This window comes from Anomaloglossus baeobatrachus, chromosome 1 (assembly GCF_048569485.1).
Source record: "Anomaloglossus baeobatrachus isolate aAnoBae1 chromosome 1, aAnoBae1.hap1, whole genome shotgun sequence".
NCBI lineage: Eukaryota > Metazoa > Chordata > Amphibia > Anura > Aromobatidae > Anomaloglossus > Anomaloglossus baeobatrachus.
The window spans coordinates 749,717,253-749,741,885 of NC_134353.1; the positions used below are offsets into that span (position 1 = coordinate 749,717,253).

Consider the following 24,633-nt stretch of genomic DNA (forward strand, 5'->3'; position numbering starts at 1 on the left):
ACTCACTCTCTTCTAGATGCTTTACAGTCTGGCTTCCGCCCTTTACACTCAACAGAAACTGCCCTTGTCAAAGTGACCAATGACCTATTGACAGCAAAACATAACGGTGACCACTCTCTGCTTATTCTTCTTGACCTTTCTGCAGCCTTCGAAACTGTTGACCACCATCTCCTTCTCTCTATGCTCCATTCTATCGGCCTAAAGGACACTGTTCTTTCCTGGTTCTCTTCCTATCTTTCTGGCCGCTCATTCAGCGTATCATTTGCTGGCTCCACATCTTCTCCTCTCCCTCTTACTGTTGGGGTCCCTCAAGGTTCAGTCCTTGGCCCTCTTCTTTTCTCCCTCTACACTGCCCCAATTGGAATGACCATCAGCAGATTTGGCTTCCAGTACCATCTTTATGCTGATGACACACAGCTATACACCTCATCCCCTGAGCTCACCCCCTCTGTACTACAGAACACAAGTGACTGCCTGACTGCAGTTTGCAATGTCATGTCTGCTCTCTATCTGAAACTTAACCTTTCCAAAACTGAACTTCTGCTTTTCCCTCCATCTCCTAACCTTCCTAAACCTGACATCTCCCTCTCTGTGTGTGGCACAACGATAAGTCCTAGGCTGCAGGCCCGCTGGGTGTTATACTTGACAGCGATCTCTCCTTCACCTCCCACATACAATCTCTTGCCCGCACCTGCCGCTTGCACCTCAAGAACATCTCTAGAATCCGCCCCTTTCTCACAATGGAAACGACAAAAACCCTCACCGTGGCCCTGATCCACTCTCGCCTTGACTACTGTAACTCTCTATTAATTGATCTCCCCCTAACTAGACTCTCCCCTCTACAGTCCATCCTTAATGCAGCAGCCAGGGTCACCTATCTGGCTAACCGCTACTTGGATGCCTCTGCTCTTTGCCAGTCATTGCACTGGCTGCCCATATATCACAGGATCCAATTCATACTGCTTGTTCTCACCCACAAAGCTCTCCACAGGGCGGCACCCCCCTACATCTCCACCCTCCTCTCTGTCTATCATCCTACCCGTTCTCTACGCTCTGCAAATGACTTTCGACTAACATCCACACTAATTCGAACCTCCCACTCCCGAATCCAAGACTTCTTCCGAGCTGCACCAAACCTCTGGAACGCTCTACCCCAAGAAGTTAGGACAAATCACCACTTTCTCCGCTTCAGACGCTCCCTAAAAACGCATCTTTTTAGGGTGGCCTATCACACTCCCTAGCCAAACTAATTTCACCTAATCACTCTACAACTTCTCAGAACATAACCCCACGTCAAGCTCCATGGCACCCAAATGCATCTCACGGCTCTAGCCAACTGGTCCAAGAAGCCATTATCTATCCCCCATGATATGGCTGGATTGTCATTGTAAATAAGCACTTGTACCTTGCCCCTCCCCCCATCTCATTGTAGATTGTAAGCTCTCACGAGCAGGGTTGCCATTTTTCCTTTTAAATATTGTATCTTCTATAATTGTTACTTGTTTGTATATGTTTATGTATATGTATATGAGCCTCCTGAATTGTAAAGCGCTGCGGAATATGTTGGCGCTATAGAAATAAAGATTATTATTATTATTATTATTATTATTATTTGGACTCAATCTGTGAAAAAGAATTACCCCAGGCTTTAGGCTTACCACATAGCTGCCGTGTAGAAAGAGCGCACAGAGTGGGACCCATAAGGGAGCAAAGAGATGGTCACAGTAACAATGATAATACCTCCAGGCAAGGTGAAATGTCCAGAGCAAGACAGGTTATTATAAAATACCTGGAATACAAAGATAAAGAAGAAATTCTACGGGCCTTCAGGAATAGGAAACAGGCACTATGCATTCAGGGACACAAGATTCTATTATTTGGCGACTATTCAGCAGAAGTCACACGAAAAAGAAAAGCATTTAGCCAGATCTGCACTGCCCTCTATCACAAAAACATTAAATTTCAGCTTTTATACCCAGCAATACTAAGAGTATAAGGAGCAGATGGGGTCACAAAGACTTTTCGGGAACCTTCAGAGGCGGAGCAAGAGATATTACAGGAGGGGAGAAAACGGCGACAGGAGAGGAATGGAAAAGAAGGGACTTTCACTGATCCGAAACATGCAGATCCTGCAAACATAACATCTGCAGTTAGACCCGAGAACGAGCCAGAGTGGAGTCAATCGAGATCCAGACCAGCCAGTTCGAAGGAAAAGCGACAGATGGCGACTTCAGCTGGGAAAAGAGGAGGAAGAGGCAGCAGCTCATGAACAAGCAGGCAAGACAAGGACTTAATTTGGGACTGCTGAATGGAGCCGTATGGTGACAAATGTGCCTTAACTCTCTAAAGTCTTGCCTACCTCCTTTTCTCTTTCTTCTTCTCTATCTCTTTTTCTTTCGCTCTCTTTTTCTCTCTCTCTTTTTCATGCTTATCACTTTTTCCCTTTTATCATCTACTAATGCTTTTTTTTTCTCTCTCTTTTTCTTCTCTTAATGACTGTTTTAGGAGCTTGATAAATTTATAAAGGCTGTTTAGGGGCAAGGAGTTAATAGCCAATAGAGGGGGAGAGGTGACTTAATGGGGTGGCTTCATGGAGAGCTTGACTTGAAGCAGGGGTTTGAAAGGAGTCTCAATCATCTCAGAAAAAATGGAAGACGTTAATTGTATTTGTAAAGTTGGGGATGGGAGGGGTTATATACAGTTGGGGGAGGGGAGGGGAAGAGAGTTGGGGAATCCATGCGACACGGCCTGAAAAAGGAACTGTTGATTTTAGGGATTATGGTTAAGCTCATTACGTGGAATGTTAAGGGACTCCGATCGCCACAGAAACGAAATATAATACTACGTCATCTCAAGAAGCTTAAGGTTGATATTGCTTTATTACAGGAGACGCACTTGCAAAAGGATGAGTTCTTCCGTATGAACAAGATGTGGGTGGGAAGGGTATATGGGTCGGCCTCAAAAGGTAGGAAAGCAGGGGTTCTTATTTTGAGCAATAAAAACTTTGCACACGAGGTGGAAACACAAGATTCAGATGAAGAAGGAAGATACATACATATAAAGATTTCAGGTACTCAAGGCACTTTTAGTATCCACAATATATATGCACCCAATACGGAACAAAGGTTTTTTTTTAAAAATATAGCTAATAAGATTTTGCTGGATGGGGATATATGTAAATTGGTGGGGAGAGACTTCAATACAGTGGTTCCTCAGGAAGAAGACAGGAGGAATCAGGGGAAGCAGGGGAGGAACACGGAGGGGTCGCTGAGAGCATTGTTAAATACAACTACACTACAGGATTGCTGGAGATTATATCACCCGTAAGAGAGAGAATTTACACACTATTCCCACCCACATGACTCTTGGTCAAGGATTGACCTTTGGCTGACAAGTGAGAATTTATTGGAGAGGGTAGAAGAGATAGTTATAGAGACTATGGTAATATCGGATGATAGCCCAGTGGTAGTCAGTATAGCTGACAAAGTTCAGAGAGGACAGGATTATATATGGCGCTTCCCCTCATTCTTGACTTTGGACGAGAACTTCCATAGAATACTGAGAGAATGGTGGGTGGATTATACATTGACGAATCAGGAGCACAGTGGGGAAACACTATTGTATTGGGAGACGGCTAAAGCAGTTTTGAGAGGAAAAGTGATAGGATATACGACAAAGGCGAAACGACAGGCACAAGTAAAGTTTCAGGAGGCTAGCCGGGCAGTCAGGGAAGCATATACTGACTTCTTAGAAAAACCATCAAGGGTGACAAAAGCAAAGTGGGTGGAGGCGAAGGGCAATTTTGAGAACTGGGTAGAAAGGAAAGAAGGTATGTACAGGACACAACAAGAGGCAGAGTTGAATCGTTTCGGGAACAAGGCAGGGAAGTTATTGGCAAATCTGGCAAGGGGACGACGACCGATGACACATATTATGACACTGAGAAACGCTGTGGGGAGTAAAACGACAGATCCCAAAGAGATAAACGACTTTCTTGGTGACTTCTATGCAGGTTTATATAAAGAGGAGGGGTTAGATGATAGGAGAGAAGGAAATGAGTGGTTAAAAGGAACAAAAATGCCTACGCTCACGGAGGACAATTTACAGGCTCTGAATAAAGAGGTGACTGAGGAGGAGGTGCTACAGGTTATAGGAGAGTTAAAAACGACAAAGGCTTCGGGACCAGATGGCTTTAGCGGCAGTTTTTTTCAAAATTATGAAGGATCAAATCTCACCTATACTGACAGTTATTCAATAAGATAATGGACGGGGAAAGAATATCGGGTACACTTAATACAGCCTATGTAAAGCTCATTCCTAAAGGAGGAAAGAATTTAGAAGACCCATCTAGTTATAGGCCCATCTCGCTGATTAATCAAGACCTAAAAATTTTAGCGAAGTTCATGGCAAATAGGTTAGCGGCAGTATTGCCAGAGATTATAGATCTCCCCCAGGCTGGCTTTGTTAAAGGACTTCAGTGGTGACAAACATTAGGAAAGTAATGCTAACAATTGATGTAGTAAAGCAGAGGAGAGAAGGGGGGGAGGGGCATCCAGCCTTGATCACCTTGGACGCGGAGAAAGCCTTTATGCAAATCCTCAGGCAAGAGTGAGTACCCCGGGATTTCTGTCAAAAACATTTCCTTTGATGACGGGAACCAGGCAAGGATGCCTGATGTCACCACTATTGTTTAACTTGGCTATTGAACCACTGGCTAGACGTTTGAATGAGGGGGGGTGGTTTGAAGGGATCAAGGTAGGGAGGAAGTCATTGCACTCAGCCTTGTTTGCTGACGATATAATCCTGTTCATGAGCAAACCTAAAACGCTAATTTGAGTAGAGTCATAGAACAAATTGAAGAGTTTGGGAGGTTAGCAGGGTTTAGACTTAACAAAAACAAATGTGAAATTCTCTTCTTGGACGGAAAGAGAGCGGAGGGGGAGAGGGGTGCATTATGTGACATTCTAGTAGCTAGAAATACAATTAAATACTTGGGAGTACAGGTTGGGAGGGATACTAAGACCATATATTCATTAAATTATTCCCCTTTGATCAAGAAAATTGAACGTGAACTGCAAGGTTGGGCAAATTTGCCGTTGACTCTTCTGGGAAGAAATCATCTAATAAAAATGATTAGCTTTTCCAAGCTTCTCTATCCAATGCAGACAATCCCATTGCTTCTTAAACACTCGGATGTGAACAGATTGACAAAAACGTTCTCACGTTTTTTGTGGAAGGGATATAGGCCGAGGATTAGTGCAAAAAAGCTAATGTTATCAACGGAAAATGGAGGGATCAGACTACCTAACATCAGGGAGTACAATTTGGCCTGTATCTTAAGACATGTAGTCGATTGGATTAGCCGAACAAGTAGGTATTCTGACTGGGATATAGAGGCTCAATTTTGTAAACCTTGGGACCTGAGTTCAATCCTACATACCTCCATTACAAATTTGCCACCCAACATTAAACAGTCACTGATTTGTAGAGACACAGTGATGACTTGGAAGGTGGTTAGGAAAAAGTTCGAGTTAGCCTGGAACATCTCCAAATTCCTTAATATATGGGCTTGTCCTAACTTTCCACAGGGAAGGGAAAATTATCTCTTTACAGAATGGAGGGAAAAAGGGATTGGAACTCTAAAAAACCTGATGCATGATACAGAACGGAGATCAATGCCGTGTGATGAGTTGACAGCAAAGTATGACTTGCGCCCATTCCAGACTCTCCAGTTTGAATAGGTGAAACAAGGGATAATGAAGAAACTATACAACATAAATAACGAATATGAGGCAAATCAGATGGATGCGATCATATATAGGGACATCCATGCCACAAATATATCAAGTCTTTATGGAAATATGAGAGAAGTGTTAGTCCCTAACATATCAGGAAGAATGTTGGAAGGGTGAGCAAAGCAGTTGGGAGATCAAGAGGTGGAGGAAAAGATTTTGAATGGCTGGATGGTGATGAGAAAGAAGATTGTGAATGAGAACTTAAGAGATACCCAATTCAGGATCATACATAGAGCTATCTATGGATTTAATATACTGAATGAAAGACATCCAGATAAGATGATGAGCTGTCCAAATTGTGGTACGGAAAAAACAGATCTATATCATTGGATATGGCAGTGCAAAAGGATTGAAAGATTTTGGAAACAAGTCCAAGGGGTAGTGAGGAAAATCTGGAATAGAAATGTAGAGTTGGATCCAATGGTCTGGTTATTTCACGATCAGCATCGGGAGGAGGGAGAGAAAGGGGGAGACAAGTTACCGAATCTTTTCCATGATATAGCAATGATAAGTAAAAGGGCTATTCTTCAGAAGTGGCTGGTGAAGGAAATACCAACAAAAGAAGAACTTGTTAATCAATTGAAAAAAACGCTCATGTTGGAGAAGGTGATGGTGGAGAGGTGTAAAGAAAGGATGACAGCAAAATTTTTCAGTAAATGGAGAAAGTTCATAAGCGTTATATGTTCTAGAGAAGAAATAATACAAATAATGTCCACATTTGTGTCTACGGAATGGTACATGAAGGAAGACCTGTCAGGGTCCCTGTGCGAGCTGAAAGTATAGTTGGCCAAATTCTGGGTTGCTTCACATGGAGAGGGGAGGGGGGGATGGGAGGGATAGTGTTTATAAGTAATGTTTGTAACAAGTTATCAAGGAATGCTGATGGGGGGTAGCGGAGACTAAATAATGGAAATATACATTGACGAAGAAGGGGAAGGAGCAAATTTGATGACCGTGACAAATATTTGATCGATAAATTGTAGAGACTATGTTATTTGATATTTTGATTTGTTGACCCTTATTTTCTTCATTCTGTACCATATTTTACCATTACAAGAAAAGAAATAAAAATTTGGTTTAAAAAAAAAAACAACATTTTTTTTCGTAGTCCGATATCTGTTGAGGTCATTTGGACTTTAAGCGCCTTAACGCAAGCACAACCTTAGTAAAGAAGTTTCAATGCAGTTCTAGGAGACCTAAGAGTATTCTACATTTCATGCAAATTGCTGTGAATCAAAATATTACAAAGCTTCTAATTTATTTATTTTTTTAATTTGTTGAAGCTGTCAAATTTAGAATTTCAAAAGATTAACCCATCTCTAATTAGAATCAATCCATAACATGCAAGTGTGAATGTAACAATGGACATTTTGTATTTTTGCAGTTTATTTTGTACCTCTATTCTTCTAAGTTTAATGGAAAAAAAAAACCCACATTAAATATGAAATGCCTTCCACTGGACTCAGCCTGTCCACAGTGATACATTTTTGGCAGATAAAATTGAAGTAGAACCATCACCAAATTAGTAAACAGCCTATTTAAACAAAGTACTAAAAAATGATCTTTTTGTTTGCACTTTATATGGAGTAACTAGTTTTAAGATGTTGGGTTTTTAACATTTTGTTTTTTTATTTCAAGGGTAAATGCACAATTCCAATTTCTTTAAAGCTGGAAATTAGATGGACAAAATTTGGCTCTTTGGTGAACCCACAGGCTCAGATTGTGGGCGTGAAGAAGAACATTGCCTATGCTTCTTTCCCAGTAAGTATTTAGGAATACTAGGAATCTCAAGACCACTTAAAAGCTATAATTTAATTTGTGCTGTGTAATATTTTACATAAGACTAATGACTGTAAAAGACCGGATCCTCACGGGTTACCTTGTTCTCGTGCACCGATCCTCGGCCGGAATTCTAAGGGAACTCCAGGCAACTATCCGGAGCCGGGTGATTTAAAGAAAAGGTGAAAATAAGAATAAAGCAGGCGCATTATACTTACCAGTCTCCACACAGCTGTAACAAAACTGCCAGAGGGCCTATCATTAAACTCATGTACAAGGTGGCCGTAAAATAACCAAAGGTGTTTGGAGCCTAGTGCAGACTGACCCAGTGAACAGAATTGGCTGAAAATTTGCATGTATGCTATTAAAGGCATGGGGAAATGGAAGGCATCTTAAAGAAAAAAAAAATATACCAAAACTCCCCACCAGATGAAAAAGTGGCGCTGTACAGTGAGCGAGCGGCCCAAAAACCATGTGCCGATAATTGGAGCTGTCACAATTGTTACACAGACTAGCATAACTGTTCAATATGGCTGCCATCATGCATGGTGATTACGATCATCCTATGCAGAACATGCTCAACGCTTATGTGTAACATGTCTGGTAGGATGCGGTCTTTGAGGTCAGCCAGGGTGTCAACATTTCCCCGATGAACATGCTCTTTCAAGTGTCCCCACAACCAGAAATCACAAGGATTGAGATCGGGCAAACGTGGTGGCCATGCGTTAGGGAAGGAGCGGCTCAAAATCCTGTCATCGGGAAAATGTGTACGCAGAAGGTTCCTCACGTGATTTGCGATGTGAGAAGGTGCTCCTTCATGCATATGAAGGTGGTCATCTGAAGACATTGCCGCTGTTGGAGTTGCGGAACGACCACTGTTTCCAGCATTGTCTGGTATCTCGCTGCTGTCACGGAACAGGTAGCAACTTCAGTTGGCCTCATTTCTTCGTAAAAGAACAGTCCGAGGATGAATGATGAGGTGAAGCCACACCAAAGTGTTACCTTTGGCGAATGCAGCGGAACCACCTCGACTGCATGCGGATTTTCAGTAGCCCATATGCGACAGTTTTGTGTGTTCACCGTTCCTTTCAGGTAAAAATGTGCTTTATCGCACCACAGAACATTCCATGGTCAATTGTCATCCACCTCCACTCTTGCCAGAAACATGAATGCAAATGTCATGCAGGTATCATTGTCACGAGGAAGAAGTTGTTGATAATGGCTAATTTTGTACGTGTATGTCCGCAAGACCTTTCAGAGAACTTTCCTCACTGTGCTGTATGGGAGCCCCAATTGCCTGGAAACACCGCGTGCACTGCTGTTCCCAGCAGGGTTGTTTGTGCCCTGTTCCACGACGGCAGTGGCAATGTCCTCCACAACTCTGCTTACCAGTCGTCGCCCACGCCCTGGCTTAACACTCAGTAACCCTGTTGCCTCAAAAAGTGTCTTCATCTCTCAGCGAATTGACAGCCATTGAACCACTACGTGTGTGAAGGTCTTTCAAATGACAAAAGGCTCTTAGTGCAGCTGTAGCATTTCTGGCATTCTCATAAAACAACGGCTCTAACAGTGCATGATCCGGCAAAGAGACAGGCATCTTGCAAACTGAGTTGCAAGGCGCGCTCACTGTACAGCGCCACTTTTTCACTTGGAGGGGAGTTTTGGTATAAAAAAAATTTAAGATGCCTTCCACTTTTCAGCATACATACCAATTTTCAGCCAGTTCTGTCCACTGGGTCAGTCTGCACACAGCTCCAAACACCTTAGGTTATTTTATAGCCCCCTTCTATATGCACTGCTTCCCCCCGCCCGCCAGCAGTCCCGGCGTCTGTGATTGGTTGTAGTCTGATCACGCCCCCTCCCTGTGTGACAGCGTGTCTGACTTTTTGGAATCACAAATGCTGTGTGTGTCCCTATAGTAGTGTAAAAATAAATAGACGTAGGATCCCCCCAAATTATGATACCCAGCAGGCTGCAACCCCCAGCCGTGTGGTTAGTTTGGCTGTGTATCAAAATAAGATGGACCCTATGCGGCTTTTTTTTTTCATTTAAATTTTGGTACCCAGCCATGATAAAGCCAGCAAGTGGGGGTTTGTATTGTCAGGCTGAGGAGGCCCATAGTTATTGGGCCCCCCCCAGCCTAAAAATAGCAGCCTGCAGCCGCCCAGAATTGTTGCATCTAGTAAAGGCAACAATCCTGGCACTTTACCTGGCTCATGCCGATTGCCTTGGTGCGGTGGTAATTTAGGTAATAAAGGGATTAATGACATCTCACAGCTGCCACTAAGCCCTAGATTAGTAATGGACTCCCCCCATTACTGAGCTGTAAGTGAAAAGAAATGAACACAAACACCACTATATGGACACACACAAAGACTGTGATTCCAAACAGTCAGTCACACGAGGGGGCGTGGTCTGACTGCAACCAATCACAGACGCTGGGATAGCTGGTGGGCGAGGAAGCAGTGCATATGCTTGGAAGTTAAGTATAACGCGTCTGCTCTAATTCCCCTAGCCCTTTCTACCACCATTTTAAAACAGCATGATTCAGGTCCTAATAGACTTATATGGGGTTTGGCATCCAGTCAGATATCTAGAATTTGTTCCAAGCCCCAACCGGGGTTTTTATTTTTTGTTTTTTTAAAGCCAGTTGTATCCACCAATTCCAGACTTCTGTGTGTTCGCCTATCACAATATACACACAACACATCAGATTGATCATAACTACTAAAATATTTTGTGTAGGTACAGTAAGATAATGGAGAACATTAACTATACAATGCGTTTTTGTTTATAGAATAATTTGGAAGGTACAAGATTTGTACAGATTGCTTCCTCGGTGATGTTCCTTGATTTGTCACAGCCGGCAAGTGCTGGCTACAAAGCTCGACCTACCATTGATGCTAAATTGCCCTTTGATTTCTTCCACCCATTTCTATAAAAGCACAGGTAAAACATTACTTTGTTATCTGGCTTACCTCTTCAAATATTTATTAAGCTCTGTAAATGATTGGGCAGCTTCTTGCCATCTGTTTGGTGCTTGTATTTAGTAACAGCATTTCTGCAGTAAAGTTAACTTTTTTTGTAATACAACAAAAAGTGGAATCATAGGAATGCTCAACATTAACCCCTTCATGGCATGGTAAGCAAACCGCACCCGAAAACCGCATGCGGTTTGCCGCGGTTTTACCGCGGCATTGTTCGCGGTATTGCCGCGGTTTTGCCGCGTGTGGGTTGGTATGTGCTTTATTGCATTCAATGCAATAAAGCACATTGAAGAAAAAAAAAAAAAGTCATTTCATTCTGAGATAGAGAAATAGAAGAATAGATAGACAGAGGGATAGATAGAGGGATAGATAGAGTCACTGTGAGCACACTCTGCATTTCTCACGGTCGGCAGTGAGTTCACATTACCGGCCATGGGAAATGCCCTGGAGTTACCTCTGCTGTCTCGCTGCGAGCCTGCATTCAGCGCTGTGACAGTGTCAGTCGCGGCTGGATGTAAGCAGCTCAGGACCTGTGGATTACGCCGGAGCTGTGTGTTGGGGGGGTTAATAAAAGGGTGAACGAGGCTTGTTTGTGTTTTATTTAAAATAACGGATTTTTCTGTGTGTTTTTTTCACTTTACTTACGGGTTGATCATGTCAGCTGTCTCATAGACACTGGCATGATCAAGCCTGGAGTTAATGGCAGTGATCCGCCACCATTAACCCCTTGTATTACCTTGACTGCCACTGCTACACGGCAGCAAGAAGAGCCGGGGACACTCCGGTACTGCCGCATAATGCATGCGACAGTCCCGGGGCAGCTGCGGCTGATATTCTCGGCTGCGGGAGGTGGGAGTGAGGCAGGGGACATTAACCCTGCCCCTCTCCCTCCCCAGCCTGAGAATACCGGGCCGCCGCTGTGTGCTTACCTCGGCTGGAAGGTAAATATACAGCGGAGCCCACGTGCTTTGTTTTCTATATTTCCATTTGATTTCTATGTGTGTTCTATGTGTCTGTGTTCTATGTCTGTGGTGTCTGTGTGTGTGTCTGTGATCTGTGTGTGTTTACTCTCTCCTCCGCTTCCTCTTCCTGTAATGACATTACTTCCCTGCAAAACCGCAGGCAAGTGATGTACATTACCGCAGGTAAACCGCGAAATACCGCAGGGAATAACGCAGGAAAACGCAGTAAACCGCACAAAATTTGCTGCCTGCGTTATTCCTAGCGGGATTTCACGATTACATTGGAGTCAATGGAGTGAAATCCCGCAGCGATGTGTGGAAAAGAATTAACATGCAATTTTTTTTGCTGCGGGAATCCCGCAGCAAAACATGCAGCTGTCAAAATCCGCCTAGTGCGCACAGGATTTTTTTTCCCCATAGGTTTTGCTGGTGATTCACTGCAGAGATGTTATGAACATTTTCTGCAGCGAAACATACAAAAAATCCGCGGCAAAATCCGCTAAGTGCGCACAGGGCCTCATTTTTCTGTCCCTATAGCCATTTGAGTGCTTTTTTTTTTTTTTTTTGTGGAAAAAATTCTTTTAAAGGCTAGCTTTCATTTTACCACTTAGTGTACTGGAAGACAGGTTAAAAACATTCAAACATTTCCGAGATCTATAACATTTTGATTTTTCAGGATATAGAGTTGTATAAGGGCTTAATTTTTGTGCCCTTAGCTGACATTTTTACTGATGCTATTTTGGGGCAGATACAATATATTGATCGCCCCTTATTGCAATGTTGCGGCAGCCAAAACAAAGCACTATTCTGTCATTTTGATTTTTTTTTGTTTTAATGAGCAAAAAAGGGGGAGGATACAAACTCATTTTCAATATTTTTTTTTTTTTTCTTCCCACTTTTACTGTATTTAAATAGTCCTCTTAGGGGACTTGAGCCTGCAATCGTCTGATCGTTTATGCAGTACATAGCAGTGTTAATGCACTGCTATGTGTTGTGAAAATCACGTTCTTTATGCCAGCTACAAGCTGCTTTCACAAGAGATTCATAATGACAGGAGGGTGGAGGCTACTGTCAAGGACCCCTGTGCCGAAGTCATCTATATGGACATGTAAGTCATAGGAAGTGGAGTAAAATTACATGTTGATATCTGCAATCAGACATCTTATTCCAGGAAATCCTGATTTGTTATATACAGTGGGAACGGAACGTATTCAGAGCCATTTAAATTTTTCACTTTGTTTTATTGCAGCAATTTGGTAAATTCAAAAAAGTTCTTTTTTTTCCCTCATTAATGTATACTATCCTGACAGAAAAAAAATGTAGACATTTTTTCAAATTAAACAAGAAAACCAAATCACATGGTCATAAGTATTTAGACCCTTTGCTCATACACTAATATTTAAGTCACATGCTGTCCATTTCCTTGTGCTACTCCTTGAGATGGTTCTACTCCTTCACTTAAGTCCAGCTGTGTTTAATTATACTGATAGGACTTGATTTGGAAAAGCACACATCTATCTATACAAGACCTCACAGCTCACAGTGCATGAGAATCAGTAGGTCAAAAGGAACTTCCCAAGGCGCTCAGACAGATCTGGCCAAGGTTACAAAAAAAAAATAAAATTCTTGCGTGCTCAAGGTTTCTAAGAGCACAGTGGCGTCCATAATCCTTATATGGAAGAAGTTTGGGACCACTAGAACTTTTCCCAGAGCCATCCTTCTAGCCAAACTGAGCAATCGTGGGAGAAGAACCTTGGTGAGAAAGGTAAAGAAGAACCCCAAGATTACTGTGGCTGAGCTCCAGAGATGCAGTAGGGAGAAAGTTCCACAAAGTGAACTATCACTGCAGCCCTCCACCAATCGGGCCTTTATGGCAGAGTGGCCCGACTGAAGCCTCTCCTCAGTGCAAGACATATGAAATATACTCACAGCAAAAAAGAGGGCAACCAGTCCAGTTAGCCCAGGCCAACACATCTAATGTTCCAACAGGATGCAGACAAACCTCTCAACATGATGGACACTTCATAGGTGTAAGGTAAATTGCACACTAGTGGCACGCATAGGGCACTGTTCACACTCGTATGCGCATGGTATCCAGCCAGCAACCTATTATCACGCCCTTACTATTAGGTTAGACGGGTTACCCGGACACTACTCACTGCAGCACACAAGGGACAGAGACTCCACTATGCACGGCCGTATTAAGAGGCCCGGCTGCACCCCGTGTTAAAAAAAGGTGCAAAAAATATATATCAAATATATATATTTTGCATTCACTAGTGTGCAATTTACCTTGCACCTGTGAAGTGTCCATCATGTTGAGAGGTTTGTCTGTATCCTGTTGGTGCATTAGATGTGTTGGCCTGGGCTAACTGGACTGGTTGCCCTCTTTTTTGCTGTGAGTATATTAAGTTTTTATCTCCTCTTTCTGTTGCTATTTTTTCAAGACATATGAAAGCCAAGCCCGCATAGTTTTTTTGCAAACACATGAAGGACTCCCAGCCTATAACAAATAAGATTAAACAAAAAAGCTAGCACTGAATGTGCACTACAGCACTGAAAATTCCAACTGTACTTATTATAAATTTGAGATTTTTGGCAAAAAATTGCAATTTCTTGAGCCACCCCACCACTCCACGGCAAATCTCATTTGGGGCAGTCCTAACACTAAAATATTTTTATAAAATGTGCCAAACGGCCTCACATATGAAATAGTAGAACTGCTCTTAGCAGCACTCACCTGGTCTATTTCAATCCCGTACCCATGACTGAATCATGGCTGTGGGCGGGACAAGTCCAAGCAAATGCTGCATGAAGTAAATAGCCTGTGGACAGGGCCTGATGACTGAATGTGAACAGTCATCAATCGCCAAAATCTAGACAGGCAACACCAGTTAGTAGACACGTGGAGGTTGCAGCATCCGGCAGACAGGAACTACTCCTTTTACTCCGCGGTTCATGACTCGTATTCAAGGCTGGACCACTTCTTTATCAGACATAGAGACCTCCACTGCCTGCTGGATGCTGAAATAGATGAGATTATGTTCTCTGACCACACCTTGATAATCCTTAATGTTTCCCTGATGCGCCCGATTATTAAACAGGGCCAGTGGATATTGAATACTTCGCTATTGGCTGACCAGGTGACTATGTTGGAGGTACAGACGGCGGTAAAAGAATATTTCTTCGGCGCTCTATTGGGAGACCCAGACGATTGGGTGTATAGCACTGCCTCCGGAGGCCACACAAAGCAATTACACTAAAAAGTGTAAGGCCCCTCCCCTTCTGGCTATACACCCCCAGTGGGATCACTGGCTCACCAGTTTTCTGCTTTGTGCGAAGGAGGTCAGACATCCACGCATAGCTCCACTGTTTGTAGTCAGCAGTAGCTGCTGGCTATATCGGATGGAAGAAAAGAGGGCCCATATGGGGCCCCCAGCATGCTCCCTTCTCACCCGCGGTGGTGCTTGTAAGGTTGAGGTACCTATTGCTGGTACGGAGGCTGGAGCCCACATGCTGTTTTCCTTCCACATCCCCTGGAGGGCTCTGTGGAAGTGGGATCTTGCCGGCCCCCAAGCCCTGGGGCCGGGCTCCATCCACAGACCCAGAGAACCTGCTGGATTTGGAGCGGAAGTGCCGTTCAGGGACAAGGCCCTGCAACTTTCAGGTACTCTGTGTCCCCGGCAGGCACGGACACTCTCAAGGCTTGCTGAACGTTATAGTGCGCCGGGGACAGTAGCGCTGTGCGCTGGGGTTAGGTCACTGCAGCTTTGCTGAGTGACGTTACATGTTGGGAACTACTGCGCCGACCGCTCCTGGAGCGGCGGCGCAGCTGCGACTTGTGGTGCGCCGGGGACTTGGCGCCGACCGCGCTTTTACGGCGGCGGCGCTTCTAACTTTAGCCCCCGGCTTCTGCGGCCTAGCGCCGCTTCGTTCCCGCCCCCACCCTGTCAATCAGGGTAGGGGAGAGACGCTGCTCAATTGGCAGCGCCGAGGGCTGGAGCTTTATTTACATGCTCCAGCCCTCTCACTAGGCACAGTGGGAAGCAGGCTTCCCGCTCTTCGTCTGTATACGCCCAGGGCCCGCCCCCCCTCTCCACAAGGACGCCGGCAGCCATTACACATGCAGTCTGGCTGGGGAAAGGCAGCAGGCTCTGGGAGACCCAGACTAAAGGGATTTCGGCGACCACACACCCGCTCCTAAGCGGGCGGTAAGCAGCACATTAGTGCTGGCCCCACTAGTGCCTCAGTGTTATATTAGTGTACTTTTTTCTTGGTACCATATATATATATATAGTTGCACTGTAAGGTCGCTTCTTGGCTGGACACCCTGTACTGCTCTGAGGAGGCAGCAACATGTCATCCGCAAAACGCAAGGGTGCCAAGGCACAGGCTGTGTACACTGCTTGTACAGCATGTGGGGCTAATCTACCAGCAGGCTCCAACGACTCTCATTGTGTGCAATGTTCAGTCCCAGTGGCACTTCGTCAGCCAGAGCCTATGGTGGTAGTGGCCCAGGCAGAGACGCCTGTGAACCCTGCCCCGGTGACGGGGACAGACTTTGCAGTTTTTGCCGATAAAATGTCTGTGACTATGACAAAAATCCTGGAAACCTTGCAGTCCAGGCCAGTTACTCAGACCATGGACACTGCTGTGCCTATGTTCCCCGGTCCCCCTCAGTTGGAACTAATCCGTACTTCACGGGGGTCTCAAGCATCACAGGCTGAAGTCTCTGACTCAGATGACAGTCCCAGGCAGCCTAAGCGAGCTCGCTGGGAAAGACCCTCGACGTCATCACACTGCTCAGGGTCTCAGCGAGCAGAGTCTCTCTGTGATGAGACTGAGGACGGTGATCAGGATTCTAATCCTGAGGCCCCTCTCAATCTGGATGCCCCTGATGGTGACGCCATGGTTAATGACCTTATATCGGCAATTAATAGGCTGTTGGATATTTCTCCCCCAGCTCCTTCAGCAGAGGAGGCAGCTGCACAGCAGGAGAAGTTCCATTTCCTGTATCCCAAGCGTAAATTAAGTGCTTTTTTGGACCACTCTGACTTCAGAGAATCAATCCAGAAACACGACGCTCATCCAGACAAGCGTTTCTCTAAACGTTCTAAGGATACCCGTTATCCTTTTCCCTCTGAGGTGGCCAAACGCTGGACCCAGTGTCCAAAGGTGGATCCCCCAATTTCCAAGCTTGCGGCTAGATCCATAGTCGCAGTAGAGGATGGCGCTTCACTTAAAGATGCCAACGACAGACAGATGGGCCTTTGGTTGAAATCTGTCTATGAAGCTATCGGCGCGTCGTTTGCTCCAGCATTCGCGGCCGTGTGGGCACTCCAAGCTATTTCAGCTGGTTTAGCACTGGTGGATGCTATCATGCATCCAGCAGTACCGCAGGTGGCGTCCCTAACTTCGCAAATGTCTGCGTTTGCGACCTATGCTATCAATGCTGTCCTAGAATCTACGAGCCGTACCGCTATGGCGTCCGCCAATTCTGTGGTTTTGCGCAGAGCCTTGTGGTTAAAGGACTGGAAAGCAGATGCTGGTTCCAAAAAATGCTTAACCAGCTTGCCATTATCTAGAGACAGACTGTTTGGTGAGCCATTGGCTGAAATCATAAAACAGTCCAAGGGTAAGGACTCTTCCTTACCACAGCCCAGAGCAAGTAAACCTCAACAGAAAAAGTGGCAGTCGAGGTTTCGCTCCTTTCGAGGCTCGGGCAAGGCCCAATTCTCCTCGTCCAAAAGGACTCAGAAAGAACAAGGGAGCTCAGATTCCTGGCGGGCTCACTCACGCCCCAGGAAAGCAAATGGAGGAACCGCTTCCAAAGCGGCTACCTCATGACTTTCGGCCTCCTCCCTCCGCATCCTCGGTCGGTGGCAGGCTCTCCCGCTTTTGCGACATTTGGCTGTCACAGGTCAAAGACCGGTGGGTAACAGACATTTTGTCTCGCGGGTACAGAATCGAGTTCAGTTCTCGGCCTCCACTTCGGTTCTTCAGAACCTCCCCACACCCCAACCGAGCAGATGCCCTGCTGCAGGCGGTGGACTCTCTAAGAGCAGAAGGAGTCGTGATCCCTGTCCCCCCTCAGGAACGGGGGCGAGGATTTTACTCCAATCTCTTTGTCGTTCCAAAAAAGGACGGCTCCTTCCGTCCTGTTCTGGACCTAAAACTGCTCAACAAGCATGTGAACGCCAGGCGATTCCGGATGGAATCCCTCCGCTCAGTCATTGCCTCAATGTCTCAAGGAGATTTCCTAGCATCAATAGACATCAAAGATGCTTATCTCCACGTGCCGATTGCTACAGAGCACCAACGCTTTCTACGCTTCGTGATAGGAGACGACCATCTTCAGTTCGTAGCTCTGCCATTTGGTCTGGCGACAGCCCCTCGGGTGTTCACCAAGATCATGGCGGCAGTGGTAGCAGTCTTGCACTCTCACGGACACTCTGTGATCCCTTACTTGGACGATCTACTGGTCAAGGCACCCTCTCAAGAGGCATGCCAACTCAGCCTGAATGTTGCACTGGAGACTCTCCAGGCGTTCGGGTGGATCATCAACTTCCCAAAGTCAAATCTGTCACCGACCCAATCACTAACGTATCTTGGCATGGAGTTTCATACTCTCTCAGCGATAGTGAAGCTTCCGCTGGACAAGCAGCGGTCTCTACAGACTGGGGTGCAGGCTCTCCTTCAAAGTCAGTCGCACTCCTTAAGACGCCTCATGCACTTCCTCGGGAAGATGGTGGCGGCAATAGAGGCGGTTCCGGTTGCGCAGTTTCATCTGCGTCCACTTCAATGGGACATTCTCCGCCAATGGGACGGGAAGTCAACATCCCTGGACAGGAAAGTCTCCCTTTCCCAGACGGCCAAGGACTCTCTGCAGTGGTGGCTCCTTTCCACCTCATTATCACAGGGAAGATCCTTCCTACCACCGTCCTGGGCGGTGGTCACGACAGACGCGAGTCTGTCAGGGTGGGGAGCAGTGTTTCTCCACCACAGGGCTCAGGGTACGTGGACTCAGCAGGAGTCCACCCTTCAGATCAATGTTCTGGAAATCAGAGCAGTGTATCTTGCCCTACTAGCCTTCCAACAGTGGCTGGAAGGGAAGCAGATCCGAATTCAATCGGACAACTCCACAGCGGTGGCATACATCAATCACCAAGGGGGGACACGCAGTCGGCAAGCCTTCCAGGAAGTCCGGCGGATTATGATGTGGGTGGAAGCCACGGCCTCCACCATATCCGCGGTTCACATCCCCGGCGTAGAAAACTGGGAAGCAGACTTCCTCAGTCGCCAGGGCATGGACGCAGGGGAATGGTCCCTTCACCCGGACGTGTTTCAGGAGATCTGTCGCCGATGGGGAAGGCCGGACGTCGACCTAATGGCGTCCCGGCACAACAACAAGGTCCCAACCTTCATGGCACGGTCTCGCGTTCAAAGAGCTCTAGCAGCAGACGCCCTAGTGCAAGATTGGTCGCAGTTCCGGCTCCCTTATGTGTTTCCACCTCTGGCACTCTTGCCCAGAGTGTTACGCAAGATCAGATCCGACTGCAGCCGCGTCATACTCGTCGCTCCAGACTGGCCGAGGAGGGCGTGGTATCCGGATCTGTGGCATCTCACGGTCGGCCAACCGTGGGCACTTCCAGACCGACCAGACTTACTGTCCCAAGGGCCTTTTTTCCATCGGAATTCTGCGGCCCTGAACCTGACTGTGTGGCCATTGAGTCCTGGATCCTAGCGTCTTCAGGCTTACCCCAAGGGGTCGTTGCCACCATGAGACAGGCTAGGAAACCCACGTCTGCTAAGATCTACCACAGAACGTGGAGGATATTCTTATCCTGGTGCTCTGCTCAGGGAGTGTCTCCCTGGCCATTTGCATTGCCTACCTTTCTTTCTTTCCTGCAATCTGGGTTAGAAAAAGGTTTGTCGCTCGGCTCCCTTAAAGGACAAGTCTCGGCGCTATCCGTCTTTTTTCAGAAGCGTCTAGCACGACTTTCTAAGGTGCGCACGTTCCTACAGGGGGTTTGCCATATCGGTCCCCCGTACAAGCGGCCGTTAGATCCATGGGATCTGAACAGGGTACTAGTTGCCCTCCAGAAGCCGCCCTTCGAGCCTCTGAGGGAGGTTTCACTTTCTAGACTATCACAGAAAGTGGCTTTTCTGGTAGCGATCACATCTCTTCGGAGAGTGTCTGAGCTAGCAGCGCTGTCTTCCAAGGCTCCCTTCCTGGTCTTCCACCAGGACAAGGTAGTGCTGCGCCCCATTCAGGAGTTTCTCCCGAAGGTGGTATCCTCTTTTCATCTTAATCAGGATATCTCTTTGCCTTCGTTTTGTCCTCATGCAGTTCATCGGTATGAAAAGGATTTACATTTGTTAGATCTGGTGAGAGCACTCAGAATCTACATTTCCCGCACGGCGCCCCTGCGCCGTTCGGATGCACTCTTTGTCCTTGTCACTGGTAAGCGCAAAGGGTCGCAGGCTTCTAAGGCCACCCTGGCTCGATGGATCAAAGAACCAATTCTTGAAGCCTACCGTTCTGCTGGGCTTCCGGTTCCATCAGGGCTGAAGGCCCATTCTACCAGAGCCGTGGGTGCGTCCTGGGCATTGCGACACCAGGCTACGGCTCAACAGGTGTGCCAGGCAGCTACCTGGTCGAGTCTGCACACTTTCACCAAACATTATCAGGTGCATACCTATGCTTCGGCGGACGCCAGCCTAGGTAGAAGAGTCCTGCAGGCGGCAGTTGCCTCCCCGTAGGGGAGGGCTGTCTTGCAGCTCTAACATGAGGTATTTCTTTACCCACCCAGGGACAGCTTTTGGACGTCCCAATCGTCTGGGTCTCCCAATAGAGCGGCGAAGAAGAAGGGAATTTTGTTACTTACCGTAAATTCCTTTTCTTCTAGCTCTTATTGGGAGACCCAGCACCCGCCCTGTTGTCCTTCGGGATTTTTGGTTTGTTTGCGGGTACACATGTTGTTCATGTTGAACGGTTTTCAGTTCTCCGATGTTACTCGGAGTGAATTTGTTTAAACCAGTTATTGGCTTTCCTCCTTCTTGCTTTTGCACTAAAACTGGTGAGCCAGTGATCCCACTGGGGGTGTATAGCCAGAAGGGGAGGGGCCTTACACTTTTTAGTGTAATTGCTTTGTGTGGCCTCCGGAGGCAGTGCTATACACCCAATCGTCTGGGTCTCCCAATAAGAGCTAGAAGAAAAGGAATTTACGGTAAGTAACAAAATTCCCTTCTTTGACCTCTGCACGGGGGGAGACACCACGCCTGCTGTAACGTGGGAAGCCCACAAATGTGTAGTTAGAGGACTGTTCATAAAACATGGAGCCCGTATGAAGCGGGAGAGGAATGCGGAGATGGAATCTTTACTAGTCGACATTCACGCCCTGGAGAGGATCCACAAAGACCGGTTAGACGACGGTGCCAAAACCCTTCTCATTCAAAAAAGAGAGAAGCTGAAATCGCTACTCTCTAATAAAGCTAAGGCCTCGCTAGCGCGCTGCCGGAGGCATTTTTACGAATTCGGTAATAAAAACAGTAGGACCTTGGCCAGGGCATTGCGGACCCAGAGGTTGAGGGGATATGTACCTCACATACAGAAGCAATCAGGGGAGAGGGCCTCACTTCCGGGCGACATAGCTTCAGCATTTAGGGACTTTTACACTGCCCTATATTGACGATATCCTGATGGAGGACGATAGGAAGGGAACGCATCCAGGACTACATAAGATCCTCAGGCCTCCCGAGGCTCACACCGGAAGACATAGAGATATTGGAGGCTCCGATAACCAAAACGGAACTCGCCTCGGTCCTAAAGAAATCCCCCACGGGTAAGGCACCGGGTCCGGATGGACGTCCGCTGTCCTATTACAAGAGGTTAAGTCCTATTCTATGCCCTCACTTTTTGGCAGCATTCAATAATATCGCAGCATGCGCATCCTCTCCACTACCTAGGGACTCCCTAGCGGCTAACATTGTGGTCATTCCCAAGGAGGGGAGGGATCCCACCTGCTGTGCCAATTATCGTCCAATCTCCCTGCTCAATGTGGACTTAAAGTTGTTTGCTAAGATTCTAGCCGATCGGCTGTCCCCTATGTTAGGGGGTATAGTCCATTCTGATCAGGCGGGTTTCATGTTGGGCAGGGAGGCTAGGGCTAACACCACGAGGGCCATTAACCTGATTCATAGGGCTAGGTCAGATGGTGGATCGCTTATGTTGTTGTCCACGGACGCCGACAAGGCGTTCGACCGAGTCGGTTGGATGTTTTTGAATGGGGTCCTTGCCTCTCTGGGATTGGGGGGCAACATGCTCAGATGGATAGGATCTCTCTATAATTCACCGTCAGCCTGCATACGGGTTAATGGGGTGTTGTCGGAGAGATTCTCAATAGCCAATGGCACACGGCAGGGCTGTCCTCTTTCCCCATTATTTTTCATACTTACACTAGAACACCTGTTGCGACACATTCGGAAAAACTCGAGCATCAAAGGGCCCAAGATAGGTAGCGAGACCCATAAGATAGCGGCCTTTGCAGACGACCTATTATTTTTCATCACAGACCCAACCACATTGCTCCCAGCGCTAATGCAGGAATTTAAACACTACTCCTCACTCTCCAACTTTAAGATCAACTTGTGTAAATCGGAGGCACTGAGCGTTAACCTCCCCGTGGGAGTAGTCTCGCAGCTGCGGGGAGCCTTCGACTTTCAATGGGCCCCGCAGTACCTGCGATACCTGGGACTCAAATTGTCAGCAGATGTGAGCTCCTTATTCAAGTTGAACTTTACTCCTCTCCTCCAAAAAAATAAAAGAAGATTGTTAAAACTAGTCAAAAGGCACATTCACATGGTTTGGACGATCAGCGATTCTCAAGATAAATATCTTCCCAAGATTGCTGTACCTCCTTCAGACCTTGCCAATCGGGATCCCCAAGCCCTTCTTTAGAGAAGTCTCTTCTATGCAAATGAAGTTTCTGTGGGCAAACAAGCCGGCGAGGTTGGCGCGGTCGCTGTTGTGTAGACCTAGAACCCGGGGTGGGCTGGGCCTCGCGGATCTCAAGGCATACTATGTAGCCACTCATTTAGCCAGAGTGGTGGACTGGTGTAGGCACTCCAAGGCCAAACCCTGGGTGTCGGTGGAGCAGAGCTTCACGGATATTCCACTAGCGGCGCTCCCATGGGTGACTTCCCCATCTAGTACAGAACTTAGGACCCATCTCACGATTGGCACCACGCTATCTTGTTGTTCTCAGGAGGTGGTCCGGAGATCCCTAATCCCTTTACCCTCCCCCCTGTCCCCGATCGTTGGCGCTTCAGAGTTCTCCCCGGGTCTCTCTGACCCGGTGTTTCGCCTATGGATCTCCCAAAATAGATTTCGAGCCTACCAAATTGGGGTCGGGGGGCATTGGCCAACAACTGAGGAACTCCGGAACTTCCGGGTTCCCGGACCTTTGGGTCCGTGGCGTTCTATGCAGCTTCAACATTTTCTGTGCTCTCTACCAGACTACAGTCAGTTCGACAGACTGCTTACGGAATTCGAGAAGCTATGCATGGAGGGGGGGACCCTTAGACACTCACTGGCCATCTCACATACCATGCTAGACAACTCCTTGGATCTGCCTCCCCCTAGGTTCCTCCTGCAGTGGGAGTCAGACCTGGACCTCACCCTTTCTGCCACGCAGAGAAACAAGGTGCTGTCCCTTGCTCACAAAGCATCCATCAGTTCAAAACTCCAAGAAGCCAACTATAAATGCATTTCCCGGTGGTATAGGGTCCCAACAAAACTACACAGGATGTTCCCAACAGTGGACCTGGGGTGCTGGAGATGTGGCACAGGGGAGGGAGACTTCCTACACATTTTCTGGGAATGCCCTGTGCTACAGCAGTTTTGGGAGGGGGTACGGGGAGTGATCAGGCATGTGACTGGACACACGCAGACCCTGGGCCCAGAACTTTTCCTGCTCCAATTATCAGAGTCCTCTGTCCGTGCATACAAAGGGTCTCTGTTAAGCTTCCTGGTGATGGCCGCTAGGACGTGCATTCCTCTGAGGTGGAGATTCCCTTTCCCGCCGACGTTGTGGGCAAATAGGGTGAACGAACTGTTGTACATGGAGGACCTGACAGCGTCTATCCACGATAGACATGAGGCTTTTTACAAGACTTGGTTCCCCTGGATCGAGTTTAAATACTCTAATGAATACGGCACAAGGATACTCCCAGATTGAGGGGGGCCCCATGGATGCCGTGGGAAGGAGGTGCTCTGAGAGGGTGGATCCCTGCTATGTGTTTGTTCGTGTCCCAGTGTTTTTCCCTTCCCTCCCTCTATCGCCTCATGTACCCCCCCCCCGCTCGTTTCTCGCTAAACCTTTCTTGTCTTACTCGTTTCCTTTTTTCTCTCTTTCTTAATTTAACCGGGTATTCCCGTACTATAAAACCTTTGGTAAACATGGAGAGGTCAAAATCTTGATAAATTTTCATGTGTCACAGTTAGTCAGTTATACACTGTCATACAATGGTTGTGAAATGTATTGCAATTGATCCAGATTGGAATGATTCCATGTTTATGGTTAAAGAATTTAAAAAAAAAAAAAAAAAATCTAGACAGGTGGAATACATCCCAAATTGGGGTGCATAGCAAGGTGGGGGTCAGCCACTGACCAATTCAGTGAAGAAAAAAAAAAAAGCTAGCACTGAATGTGCACTACAGCACTGAAAATTCCAACTGTACTTATTATAAATTTGAGATTTTTGGCAAAAAATTGCAATTTCTTGAGCTACCCCGCCACTCCACGGCAAATCTCATTTGGGGCAGTCCTAACACTAAATTATTTTTATAAAATGTGCCAAACGGCCTCACATATGAAATAGTAGAACTGCTCTTAGCAGCACTCACCTGGTCTATTTCAATCCCGTACCCATGACTGAATCATAGCTGTGGGCGGGACAGATTAATAACAAATAAGATTCACTGGTCTGATGAGATGAAGATAGAACTTTTTGGTGATAATTCTAAGCGGTAAGTGTGGAGAAAACCAGGCACTGCTCATCACCTGCCCAATACAATCCCAACAGTGAAACATGGTGGCAGCATCATGC

At 46.7% G+C, this 24,633-nt stretch overlaps 1 protein-coding gene across 1 annotated transcript in view; it reads left to right on the forward strand.

The window, feature by feature from the left end:
• TCTN1 (tectonic family member 1) overlaps nucleotides 1-24,633 on the forward strand; it is a 141,819-nt gene that overhangs the window by 108,759 nt on the left and 8,427 nt on the right. The window contains exons 13-14 of the mRNA XM_075323664.1: nucleotides 7,434-7,556; nucleotides 10,372-10,523. Coding sequence (XP_075179779.1) covers nucleotides 7,434-7,556; nucleotides 10,372-10,515 — 267 coding nt within the window. The 3' untranslated portion in view covers nucleotides 10,516-10,523. The remainder of the gene's footprint in view (nucleotides 1-7,433; nucleotides 7,557-10,371; nucleotides 10,524-24,633) is intronic.